Below are 12,851 nucleotides of genomic sequence, written 5' to 3'. Positions count from 1 at the left end.
GTGACAAGAATTCAGTGATCTGGCCGGGCACCAGTGGCTTACGTCTGGTAAGCTACTCAGGAGTCAGAGATCAGGAGGATCGCTTTTGAAAGCCAGCCCAGGCAAATAGTTCACAAGATCCTATCTTGAAAAAACACTTCACAAAAAAGGGCTGGTGGAGTGGCTCAAGGTGTAGGCCCTGAGTTCCAACCCCAGTACAGCAAAAAAAGAAAAAAAAAAAAATCAGTGATCTGGCATATTTACTTTACTCATATCCAGCAATTGTTTGCCTCACTAGCTTTTGTTGTATGCATGCATATGTTTTCCCTCCTCAACCCATTTTAGGGTTAGGTTGTCACTTTGTACTAACCTAAGAAGAACTTTCTGTTTTATATAAGCATAATGCACTTATACAGATAAGGAATTTGGGCTGGAAGTGTAGCTCTAGTGGTAGAGTGCCTCCCTAGCAAGCACAGCCCTTGAACTGAGTTCAAACCCCAGTACCAAAAATAAATAAATAAATAAAAATTACAAAAGATCAGGAACTTTTAGTGACATGCTATTATTTTATCCCCATCCATATTAAAATTTCATCAGTTGTCTCAGTAATTCCTTTGTAGCTCACTGTCCACTCATATTCAATCCAGGATCCATTCTAGGACTGCATACTGCATTTAGTTGTTAAATCTCTTTAATCTGGCTGGGTGCCTGTGGCTCAAGCCTGTAATCCTAACTACTTAGAGATAGAAATCAGGAGAATCGAGGTTTGAAGCCAGGAGGATCGAGGTTTGAAACCAGGCTTGGCCAAAGTCAGCCTGGGCAAATAGTTCGGGAGATCTTATCTTGAAAAAAACCAATACAAAACTGGGCTGGTGGAGTGATTAGGTGGTAAAGTGCCTGCCTAGCAAGCATAAAGTTCTGAGTTCAAATCCCAGTACCACAAAAAAAAAAAAACCCTCTTTAATCTGAAACAATTTCTTAGCCTTTGTCTTTTGTGATACCAATATTTTTCAAGAGTATAACCCTGCAATATGTAGACTTTCTGAATTTGTTTTTATGTAATATTCCATATGACTAGATTTGGGTTATGCATTTTGACAGGATTACCACAGGAATGATGTGTCCTTCCTTGTGTAGCACATCAGATGACACGTGGTATATCTGTTCCAATATGGTATTAATTTTGATCCCTTAGTATGGTGGTACTTTGCTATTTTAAAATCATTATTTTGTTTTCCCATAGCAATTCCTAAGTATTTCTGGAGAGAGAATTTATGTACTAGCATTCTTGATAGGAAAGTTAAGGGAAAACCTGCCTTACCTGATGACAGCTTTTCAGATGACCTGAGGTTGTTGGCTTAAAGGGACAATAGCTACTTAAATCATAAGAGGAAGTTTTGGATAAAAGGCTCAAAAATACCCTTAGCCAGTCTGAGGTGGGGACATGTGGACATCATGGGAAGTCAGGTTTCTTTTGAGGTTTTTTTTTTTAAGCACTGAAGTAGACTGAATTGTTGGCTACAGGGTCTTCTTATATTAGTTCTGCCTTGGAATTTTTTTATTGAATATGGTTTAAGTGATTGCAGAAATTGAGTAATAGTGTCTGCATGTTTGTCCCAGTTGGTGTGGGGCTAAAATACCAAAGAAAGAAGTAAATTTACCACCTTCCCCCTAATAATGGGACTTGTATCTCGTACCCTGCTGTGTCAGCTTTGCAAATTGACCCTGGAATGCAATGCATTTTTATCAGGGTGCTGTTAATGCATTCTCCTTTTAAGTGTTGCATTCAAACCTTGTAAATTCTTTCCAGAAGTATACAGAAGACTGTTTAAAGGCAGCTGCTATGGTAGCTTCTTCTTGCTTCTTCAGTAGCTTTATGTCTAATACAAAGACAATACATCTGAGTGACTTTTAGAAGTAATGTATCTTGCATGTACTTGATGGTTTGTTTTTAGTCCTCTAGAAATTGAGTAAAAGACACTGTTTACATAATCCTATTTTAAAAATGAACCCTAAATGAAGTATATTTTTAAATATTTTAGGCAAACAAGCAGAAAGCTTCAGCTCGTAACCTGTTTCTCACCAATAGCCGAAAGGTAATATTGTAGTTTTCTGTTTTACACTTTTTGTTTTACCTGGACCATGTTCTTGTTTTTGGGTCCCTTCTTGTCACTCTTGTGTGTTGTGACCTGTTGATCATGAATCTAGTAGTACCTAAGAGATTTCTAAATAATCTCATTCTATTTAATAAGTAAAATTGTCCTCTCTCACATTTCTGGTATTTGGAGCTTTTTGCATAAATCCATTGTTCACTCTTAATTTCTTGTGCTGATCATACAGTTTTCCTGTGCTCTTCACCTAAGAAATGATGTGAAAACCTTACTTAAAGGGAAGTGAGGCATCTTTTGAAGTTCATAAGGATAACTTAGCATTGCTGGTTGTGTTTCCCTGGGCTTGTCTTTCACTCTGTGTTTCCTCATGCGTAATACAGCAATGTAATAATACCAATCTCATGGGCTTTTGTAGAGAACAAGTGAATTTATTGTATGTTAAACTTAAAATAGTGTCTTACATGCAATAAGCAGTGATCATCCTTATTATTATTTTTTGTCTTTTCTTTTTTGGAAATCACCCTTATTATTAATGTAATGATAACACTTTATAACTTCTGAGCACATCTCAGGTCCTTCTTAGTTATTGTACTTTGTTTCATCTAAGGTAATAGATGAAGATTTATTTTTTTTTATCCCTGATACTACCTTAGCATCTGGGTCTGAGTCTGAATCACAGTACTAACATACTTAGGAGAGAAAGAGGAGATGGTTTGTGCTGAACAAACTAAGGAATGATGTAGTTTAGAATCCAGGGAAAACTGTCTCTTGATAATGGGTCCTCCCCAATTGTGATAATGTTGTTTCAGCTCGCCCACCAATGCATGAAGGAGGTACGTCGAGCCGCCTTGCAAGCCCAGAAGAACTGTAAGGAGACATTGCCTCGTGCCCGCCGCCTCACAAAGGAGATGCTTCTGTACTGGAAAAAATATGAGAAGGTAGAGAAGGAGCATCGTAAACGTGCAGAGAAGGAAGCTTTGGAGCAGCGGAAGTTGGATGAGGAAATGCGGGAGGTAGGGCAAAAGCATAAATTTTTCAAACCTTAATTACTACCGAGCGTATCAAGAGATTGGTTTTTACCTTTTTGTGCTAGGTATTGAACCTGGGACTTGCATGTTTTAGGCAAATGCTCTACCACTAAGCTACATCACTAGCCCCAGAAATTTTTTAGGGGTGAGGAGGTTTCTCCATGTAATCCAGGCTTGTCTCAAATCTCAAACTAGCAATCCTCTTGCCTTGGCCTCCCAAATATTGTTATTATAGGTGTGCACCACCATGCCTGGCTTCCATTCTTTATGAGTATGATTATAAATTTAGCCCAGTTCTCCTAAGTCCCCTGGGTAATTTGTATCTTTGCATAGCAAGATAAAGGTATTGTTGAGTTAGTAAGCATTTGTTGCTGTTGGTTAACACTGAGTTTAGAGGCATTTGAGTTAGCTACAGATCTTGAAGTTTTTCAGGCAGCATAGCTTATCCTTTAGATTTTCGTAAGTTGTTGATAGTTGACTGATGGGAGTTTCATTCATGCTTATTTCAAATTATGTGTTTTTTCTCAGAACTTTTGAGATAAAACTGTGTGTTGTATCTTTATTGTTTCCTTAATTTGCTATGTTCATTTAAACGATGTGGTAGATTAAGGTGAAGTGGGGGGAAATCTCATTTTTCTCTCTCTCTCTCTCTCTCTGTGTGTGTGTGTGTGTGTGTGTGTGTGTGTGCGCGCGCACGCACATGCAGGCACATGCTGGAATTGAACCCATAGCCTTGTATGTGCTAGACAGGCATCCTACCCCTGAGTTATATCCCCAGCCTAGCCCTCATTCTTTTTCTTAATTAAGTATACTTTGGGATTTTTGTCCTTTCTTAGCTATATTTCTTGATTTATCAAAGATAATTTTTTTTTAATGAATTTTGTTACAAACTAGACATTCAGAATGATGACGTTATTTTGGTATTTACTATAGAATGTGAGTATTCCATTTAATTTGGGATTGTTAAAAATTATTTACTCATTGTTTAAGAACAAGTTTATTTATTGGTATGATGACTATTTTCCTTATATTTCAGAAGCACTTTTAGCTTTTGTAAACTAAAAAACAAAGCAAAATATAGTATAAGAGTAGGGATTTATCAGCATAATGGTACAATGAAGGCTTATCTTCTGTGGGGCCAAGTTTGGTCCTCAACTTCCTTTTCTTCTTCCCCCAAAAAGAATGTGTGTGTATTTGGTTTATGCTCATGTTTTTTTGTGTGTGTGCATGTGTTCGTTCACATTCATTTAAATATTGCTATGTTACCCAGGCTGATTTTGAATTACTGAGCTCAGCAGATCCTCTAGCCTCAGTCTTCCAAGTGTTTGGACTACAGGTGTGTGTCAGCATACACAGCTTATATTCTTGTTGTTTTTGTTTTGTTTTGTTTTGTTGGTACTGGGGTTTAAACAGCCTTGTGCTTGCCAAGCAGATACTCTATCTACCACTTGAGCTATACATCCCCAAGTGCTTTTTGCTTTAGGTAGTTTTCAAATAGGGTCTCATATTTGGACTATAGTCCTCCTATTTATGCTTCCTATGTACCTGGGAGGACAGGTACCAGTACTTGGGTACATAGCTTTTATTGGTTGAGATGAGGTCTCATGAACATTTTACCTGGGCTTGTCTTGAATTGCTATCCTCTTGATCTCTGCCTCTGAAGTAGCTAGGATTATAGGTGTGTACCACCAGGCCCAGCTTATGTTCATGTTTTGTAGCCATCATTATTCCAGATGAGCTGTAGTGTTTTCACATACCTGATTTAGTAACTTTCAAAACAATTTATAGCTCCTGCTCACTTATTTTGTCTGTTGATGATAAATAGGAGGGTTTTGTGAGTGTGTGGGGTTTAAACTCGGCCTCACACTTGCTAGGCATGTGCTTGACTACTTGAGCCACTCCACCAGCCCAAGAAGAGTTTTTGACATGTTTGCATTATAAGAAAGCTGGACCTGTATCTACCATCTCATTCATAAGACAGAATGTTTGGACTTAGTTGATGTCTCAGTGTCATTATGGAAAGGTAATACAGCAAAGGCATAACCTTTTTAGACAGAAGCCTAAGGAAGAAAAGATTTCATATTACAAGAGAGTAAGTCATAGGTTATTATTAATCTATAAACGAAAATCCTTCTTTTAGTATCAGGGATTTAGCTGAAGTAAATTTGTTCATTAGTAAGTTTTATCTTTCTTAAAGCTAAAATGTTTTTAAAGGCATTGTATGCAAACTATATAAAGATTTGATGAATTCTGTTGACGACCTCTTGGATATAATTGATATTTTGATTGTTTCTGCTTTTAACTTTTCCCCGCTTTAGGCAAAGAGGCAACAACGAAAACTCAACTTCCTAATCACCCAGACAGAATTGTACGCCCATTTCATGAGCCGCAAACGAGACATAGGTCATGATGGGATCCAGGAAGAAATCCTAAGGAAACTGGAAGACAGTTCTACCCAGAGACAAATTGACATTGGTGGAGGAGTAGTCGTTAACATAACGCAGGAAGATTATGGTGAGTCTTGAGTCAAGAGTTAGAGGAAGTAGGCACCCCCAGTTTTTCATATCTAGATTGTACATAATTCTTGAAAGTTTTGTCTTGATTCACAGGTAATTCTAATCAGAGTGCTCAGGGCATGAATCAAGTGTTCCAGTAAGCTCAAAGTCCTGAGTTAAAACCCCAGTATTGCCCGCCCCCACCCGTCAAAAAAAAGTCTTTAAGTAATACTGCTCAGCAAAGGGGATTTGTTTGTGTTTCTAGACAAGAAACCTAAACTTACTGAGGCCTGACTCAAGTGGTAGAGCACCTGCTTTGCAAACAAGAAGCCTTTAGTTTAAATTCTAGTATCTCCCAAACCAAAAGAAAAAAGATTTTGCAAAAGAGGACTAGGGACATGGCTCAAGTGGTAGAGTGCCTGCCTAGGAAGTGTAATATCCTGAGTTCAAACTTCAGTACTGCAAAAAAAAAAAAGAATTTGAAAAAGAATGTGTATAGCTATATGACTTGCAAATTTGAGGTTATTTCATACGTTGTGATTTGCTGGTAGAAATAGAAGACATTGAATCATAGCAAATGTGTCTCAGTAGAGAAAATCATCTCTTACATAACTAGGTTCTTGGTGATTGAAGCATGAGCAAGAGACTTGGTATTGGTGGTTTTTTTGTTTTGTTATTTTTTTGGTTCTGTTTTAGCTACAAGGAGAGGGAGGAATTTGGGTAAAGTTTGAGAGGAATTTCAGAGTAGTGATCAAAATCATGTATTTTGATAACATGTAAATGGTGGTACTTAATATTTCATCTGCTTAAATAATCTCACCTGGCATATTATAATTTTGAATCCTCCTGGTCTTGCTAGTCCTGTTTATTGGTATCATATTATAGGTGAAACCTCCAGGGCTGAGAGTCAGTGAATCTTAATCTCTTCTGGGTTTTGGGAGCTGGCTTTCCCCCATCATTCGGAATCCTAGGAATAAATAAAATGAAGACTCAAGGATCCACATATGTTGGAGTGAATTGGTTCTTTGAAAGATAAAATGTGTGATAATCTATAAATTTTTCTTTTCAGACAGTAACCATTTTAAAGCCCAGGCCCTGAAGAATGCTGAAAATGCTTACCATATTCACCAAGCTCGGGTGAGTGTTAAAAATAAAAAGGCATATTGTAATTGGCACTGGAAATACCCACAATCGTTAACTTATGTGTTCTTCCTTTACTCTCAGTCACATTTTTAATTAAAAGCATTGGCCAGTGTGGGTGTGTGGGGGGGCTGTTTTGTGTCTGTCTGTTTAGGGTGGGACTGTGTCTCTCTTTACTTTAGAATAGTAGGAATACTTGAGGAAGGGCAGAGTAATGAACACTCACTTGTCTAAGCATTAAAAATTATGTTGTTTGCCAGGTACTGTAATCCTAGCTATTCAAAAGGCAGAGATCAGGAGGATCAGAGATTCTAAGTCAGCTCTAGGCAGATAGTTTGAGAGACCCTACCTCAAAAATGCCTAGCACAAAACAGGGCTGGCAGAATGACTCAAGTGGTAGAGCTATCTGCCTAGCAAGCATGAGACCCTGAGTTCAAATCCCACTAATACCCCCTTCCCCCCAAAAAATAGGTTAATGGAGGTTAGAACAGTTTATGTAATTTTTTTGGCTTACTCTTGTTTGGTTGTTTGTCCTCTGGAATAATTATGAGTAATGTAGTAGGAAATGCATCATGATTGTTTAATGAATAAGGTCACAGTGTTGGCTTGTTGAGAATGAACCATGTGCCTTGAAGAAACTGCTGAGTTACTGCTTTCTTTCATGTTAGTAATAACTTTCTCTGTGTTATCATGGTATGTTATAGTGATGTTTAATGAAATCAGAAAGACTGCTGAATTCTATCAGACCTTTAAAGAAGAACTGATAGCAACCCTACTTGAACTGTTCCACGAAATAGAAAGGGAAGGAAAACTGCCTAACACATTTTATGAAGACAGTATTACACCTATCCCAAAACCAGGCAAAGACACTTCCAAAAAGGAGACTTATACGCCAATCCCCTTAATGAACACTGATGCAAAAATCCTCAATAAAATACTAGCAAACCAAACGAATTCAACAACACATCAAAAAGATCATTCACCATGACCAAGTAGACTTCATCTCAGGAATGTAGGGGTGGTTCAACATACGAAAATCAATAAATGTAATAAACCACATTAACAGAAGCAAAGACAAAACCACTTGATCATCTCAATAGATGCAGAAAAAGCCTTTGATAAGATCCAACACCATTTCATGATAAAAGCTCTAAGAAAACTAGGAATAGAAGAAAAGTACCTCAACATTATAAAACCTATATATGACAAACCTACAGCCAGCATCATACTTAATGGAGAAAAACTGAAACCATTCCCTCTAAAATCAGGAACTAGACTAGGATGCCCACTATCTCCACACCTATTCAACATAGTACTGGAATTCCTAGCCAGAGCAATTAGGCAAGAAGAAGGAATAAAAGGAATACAAATAGGTAAAGAAACTGTCAAAATATCCCTGTTTGCAGATGATATGGTCCTATACCTCTTTTAAAGACCCAAAAAACTCTACTCAGAAGCTCCTAGACACCATCAATAGCTATAGCAGGGTAGCAGGATATAAAATCAACATAGAAAAATCATTAGCATTTCTATACACTAACAGTGAACAAACTGAGAAAGAATACAAGAAAACAATTCCATTTACAATAGGTGTAAATGGAATAGATGTAAATTCTATTTACACCTATTGTTAGGTGTAATCCTAACAAAGGATGTGAACGACCTCTATAAGGAAAACTATAAACTTCTGAAGGAAGAGATTGAGGAAGACTATAGAAAGTGGAGCGATCTCCCATGCTCATGGATTGGTAGAATCAACATAGTAAAAATGTCTGTACTCCCAAAAGTAATCTACATGTTTAATGCAATTCCCATCAAAATTCCAATGACATTCATTAAAGAGATTGAAAAATCTACCGTTAAATTTATATGGAAACGCAAGAGGCCACGAATAGCCAAGGCAGTATTCAGTCAAAAGAACAATGCTGGAGTATCACGATACCCGACTTCAAACTATATTACAAAGCAATAACAATAAAAACAGCATGGTACTGGCACAAAAACAGACATGAAGACTGGTGGAACAGAATAGAGGACCCAGATATGAAGCCATACAACTATAACCAACTTGTCTTTGACAAAAGCACTACAGATACACGATGGAGAAAAGACAGCCTCTTCAACAAAAACTGCTGGGAAAACTGGCTAGCAGTCTGCAAAAACCTGAAATTAGATCCAGGTATATCACCCTATACCAATATTAACTCAAAATGGGTCAAAGATCTTAATATCAGACCCCAAACTCTAAAGTTGGTACAGGAAAGTGTAGGAAATACTCTGGAATTAATAGGTATAGGCAAGAACTTTCTCAATGGAACCGCAGCAGCACAGCAACTAAGAGATAGCATAGATAAATGGGACTTCCTAAAACTAAAAAGCTTCTGCTCAACAAAAGAAATGGTCTCTAAACTGAAGAGACCACCCACAGAGTGGGAGAAAATATTTGCCAACTATACATCAGACAAAGGACTGATAACCAGAATATATAGGGAACTTAAAAAACTAAATTCTCCTAAAACTAATGAACCAATAAAGAAATGGGCAAGTGAACTGTTAAACAGAACTTTTTCAAAAGAAGAAATTCAAATGGCCAGAAAACACATGAAAAATGCTCACCATCTCTAGCAATAAAGGAAATGCAAATTGAAACCACACTAAGATTCCACCTCACCCCTGTTAGAATAGCCATCATCAGCACCACCACCACCAACAGGTGTTGTCGAGGATGCGGGGGAAAAAGGAACCCTCTTACACTGTTGGTGGGAATGTAAACTAGTACAACCACTCTGGAAAAAAATTTGGAGGCTACTTAAAAAGCTAGACATTGATCTACTATTTGATCCAGCAATACCACTCTTGGGAATATACCCAAAAGACTGTGACACAGGTTACTCCAGGGGCACCTGCACACCCATGTTTATTGCAGTACTATTCACAATAGCCAAGTTATGGAAACAGCCAAGATGCTCCACTACTAACGAATGGATCAAGAAAATGTGGTATCTATACACAATGGAATTTTATGCAGCCATGAAGAAGAACGAAATGTTATCATTCGCTGGTCAATGGATGGAATTGGAGAACATCATGCTGAGTGAGGTTAGCCTGGTCCAAAAGACCAAAAATCGTATGTTCTCCCTCATATGTGGACATTAGATCAAGGGCAAACACAACAACAGGATTGAACTTTGATCCCAAGATAAAAGCAAGTACACACAAGGGAGATATGAGGATAGGTAAGACACCTAAAAATGTAGCTGGCATTTGTTGCCCTCAACGCAGAGAAACCAAAGCAGATACCTTAAAAGCAACTGAGGCCAATAGGAGAAATGGACCAGGAACTACAGAATGGTTAGATCAAAAAGAATTAACCTGGAAGGTAACACACATGCACAGGAAAGTAATGTGAGTCAACTCCCTGTATAGCTATCCTTATCTCAACTGGCAAAAACCCTTGTTCATTCCTATTATTGCTTATACTCTCTCTTCAACAAAACTAGAGATAAGGGCAAAATAGTTTCTGCCGGATATCGAGGGGGTAGGGGGGAGAGGGAGGGGGCGGAGTGGGTGGTAAGGGAGGGGGCGGGGTCAGGGGGGAGAAATGACCCAAGCATTGTATGCATATATGAATAATAAAAAAATAAAAATTTTTTAAAATTTAAAAATTCTAAAAAAAATGAAATTAAAAAAAGTTAAAAAAAAGAGTTAACCTAGAAGATAACACACATGCATAGGAAATTAATGTGAGTCAGCTCCCTGTATAGCTATCCTTATCTCAACTAGCAAAAACCCTTGTTCCTTCCTATTATTGCTTATATCTGTCTTCAACAAAGTTAGAGGTAAGGGCAAAATAGTTTCTGCCCGGTATCAAGGGGGTAGGGGGAGAGAGGGAAGGGGCAGAGTGGGTGGTAAGGGAGGGGGTGGGGGCAGTGGGGAGAAATAACCCAAGGATTGTATGCACATATGAATAATAAAAAAATAAAAAGAATAAAAGAAATGGTCTCTAAACTGAAGAGAACACCCACAGAGTGGGAGAAAATATTTGTCAACTACACATCAGACAAAGGACTGATAACCAGAATATACAAGGAACTTAAACAACTAAATTCTCCCAAAACTAATGAACCAATAAAGAAATGGGCAAGTGAACTAAACAGAACTTTCTCAAAAGAAGAAATTCAAATGGCCAAAAATCACATGAAAAAATGCTCACCATCTCTAGCAATAAAGGAAATGCAAATTAAAACCACACTAAGATTCTACCTCACCCGTTAGAATAGCCATCATTAGCAACACCACCAACAACAGGTGTTGGCGAGGATGCAGGGGAAAAAGGAACCCTCTTACACTGCTAGTGGGAATGTAAACTAGTACAACCTCTGGAAAAAAATTTGGAGGCTACTTAAAAAGCTAGACATTGATCTACTATTTGATCCAGCAATACCACTCTTGGGAATATACCCAAAAGACTGTGACACAGGTTACATCAGAGGCACCTGCACACCCATGTTTATTGCTGCACTATTCACAATAGCCAAGTTATGGAAACAGCCAAGATGCCCCACTACTGATCAATGGATCAAGAAAATGTGGTATTTATACACAATGGAATTTTATGCAGCCATGAAGAAGAACGAAATGTTATCATTCGCTGGTAAATGGATGGAATTGGAGAACATCGTTCTGAGTGAGGTTAGCCTGGCCCAAAAGACCAAAAATCGTATGTTCTCCCTCGTATGTGGACATTAGATCAAGGGCAAACACAACAAGGGGATTGGACTTTGATCACATGATGAGGCGAGAGCACACAAGGGATGTATGAGGATAGGTAAGACACCTGAAAAACTAGCTAGCATTTGTTGCCCTCAACGCAGAGAAACTAAAGCAGATACTTTAAAGCAACTGAGGCCAATAGGAGAAGGAGACCAGGAAGTGGAGAAAAGGTTAGAGCAAGAAGAATTAACCTAGAAGGTAACACACATGCACAGGAAATCAATGCGAGTCATCTCCCATTGTATAGCTATCCTTATTTCAACTGGGAAAAACCCTTGTTCCTTCCTATTATTGCTTATACTCTCTCTATAACAAAATTAGAGATAAGGGCAAAATAGTAGCGAGGGGGTGGGGGGGAGAGTGAGGGAACGGGGTAGGGGTAAGGGAGAGGGTGGGGGAAGTGGTGAGAAATGACCCAAACATTGTATGCACATATGAATAAAATAGAAATTAAAAAAAGAAATCAGAAGGAATCTGCAGTTACGTTGAATTTAGTGAAGAAACTGCAGTTTTACATACTGCATAGAAGCCTTTTTGCAATTTTGTCAGGGTCTTAATCAAGAATAGACACAAATGCCACCTTCCCCCATATCTCTCACTAATCACACAAATTCCATATCAGATTTTTAACAAGTTCGTTGATGTATCAAATAATGCTGTAATGTGGCCTAGTGTATGTCCACCAAAAAATTACATTCTTAATATGATTGTTAAATTAGTTAAACATTAGTAATATATTCCCGTGTCTCCTATTTTGTTTATGATATTACATTGTTAGATTTTTATTTTCAAAATACTTCTGAAATTGCCTTTTTTTAATGCAGTGTAGATAATGTTGTGAATATTATTTACAGTTAATATTTTTTATTTTTATGTTTTTCTTCTCAAATTTTTTGTTTTCCAGACAAGGTCATTTGATGAAGATGCAAAAGAAAGTCGAGCAGCTGCCTTACGGGCAGCAAACAAGTCTGGCACTGGATTTGGGGAGAGTTACAGCCTGGCAAACCCCTCTATCCGGGCTGGTGAGGATATTCCACAGCCCACAATTTTTAATGGCAAATTGAAGGGTTACCAGCTGAAGGGCATGAATTGGTTGGCCAATCTCTATGAACAGGTAAATTTTAAAACTATGTCATAACCATTCTCTTTTGTTCATTGTCTATTTTCCTTTTGGTTCAATGTAATTGTGAAATGAGTTCAAGATTAGACTTTTAACTCTTTAAAAATTTGTCTTTTGACAGTTTGACCAAAGATGTCTCTACATTTCTAACCAGGAGAGTCTATTGGAGAGTGTATCATATATATAGTTTGTCTCAAGTGGTCTC

General features: G+C 37.9%; 1 protein-coding gene across 2 annotated transcripts in view; it reads left to right on the top strand.

Annotated features, from left to right (window-relative positions):
- Ino80 (INO80 complex ATPase subunit) overlaps nt 1-12,851 on the top strand; it is a 112,066-nt gene that overhangs the window by 28,162 nt on the left and 71,053 nt on the right. For both annotated transcript variants that reach the window (XM_020176189.2, XM_020176182.2), the window contains exons 8-12: nt 2,022-2,075; nt 2,900-3,103; nt 5,437-5,632; nt 6,683-6,750; nt 12,431-12,640. In XM_020176189.2, coding sequence (XP_020031778.1) covers nt 2,022-2,075; nt 2,900-3,103; nt 5,437-5,632; nt 6,683-6,750; nt 12,431-12,640 — 732 coding nt within the window. The remainder of the gene's footprint in view (nt 1-2,021; nt 2,076-2,899; nt 3,104-5,436; nt 5,633-6,682; nt 6,751-12,430; nt 12,641-12,851) is intronic.

Source organism: Castor canadensis, chromosome 2 (assembly GCF_047511655.1).
Source record: "Castor canadensis chromosome 2, mCasCan1.hap1v2, whole genome shotgun sequence".
NCBI classification, from domain to species: Eukaryota; Metazoa; Chordata; class Mammalia; order Rodentia; family Castoridae; genus Castor; species Castor canadensis.
The sequence above is the reverse complement of the archived record's forward strand: the minus strand, read 5'-3'. Positions and strand labels throughout refer to the sequence as shown.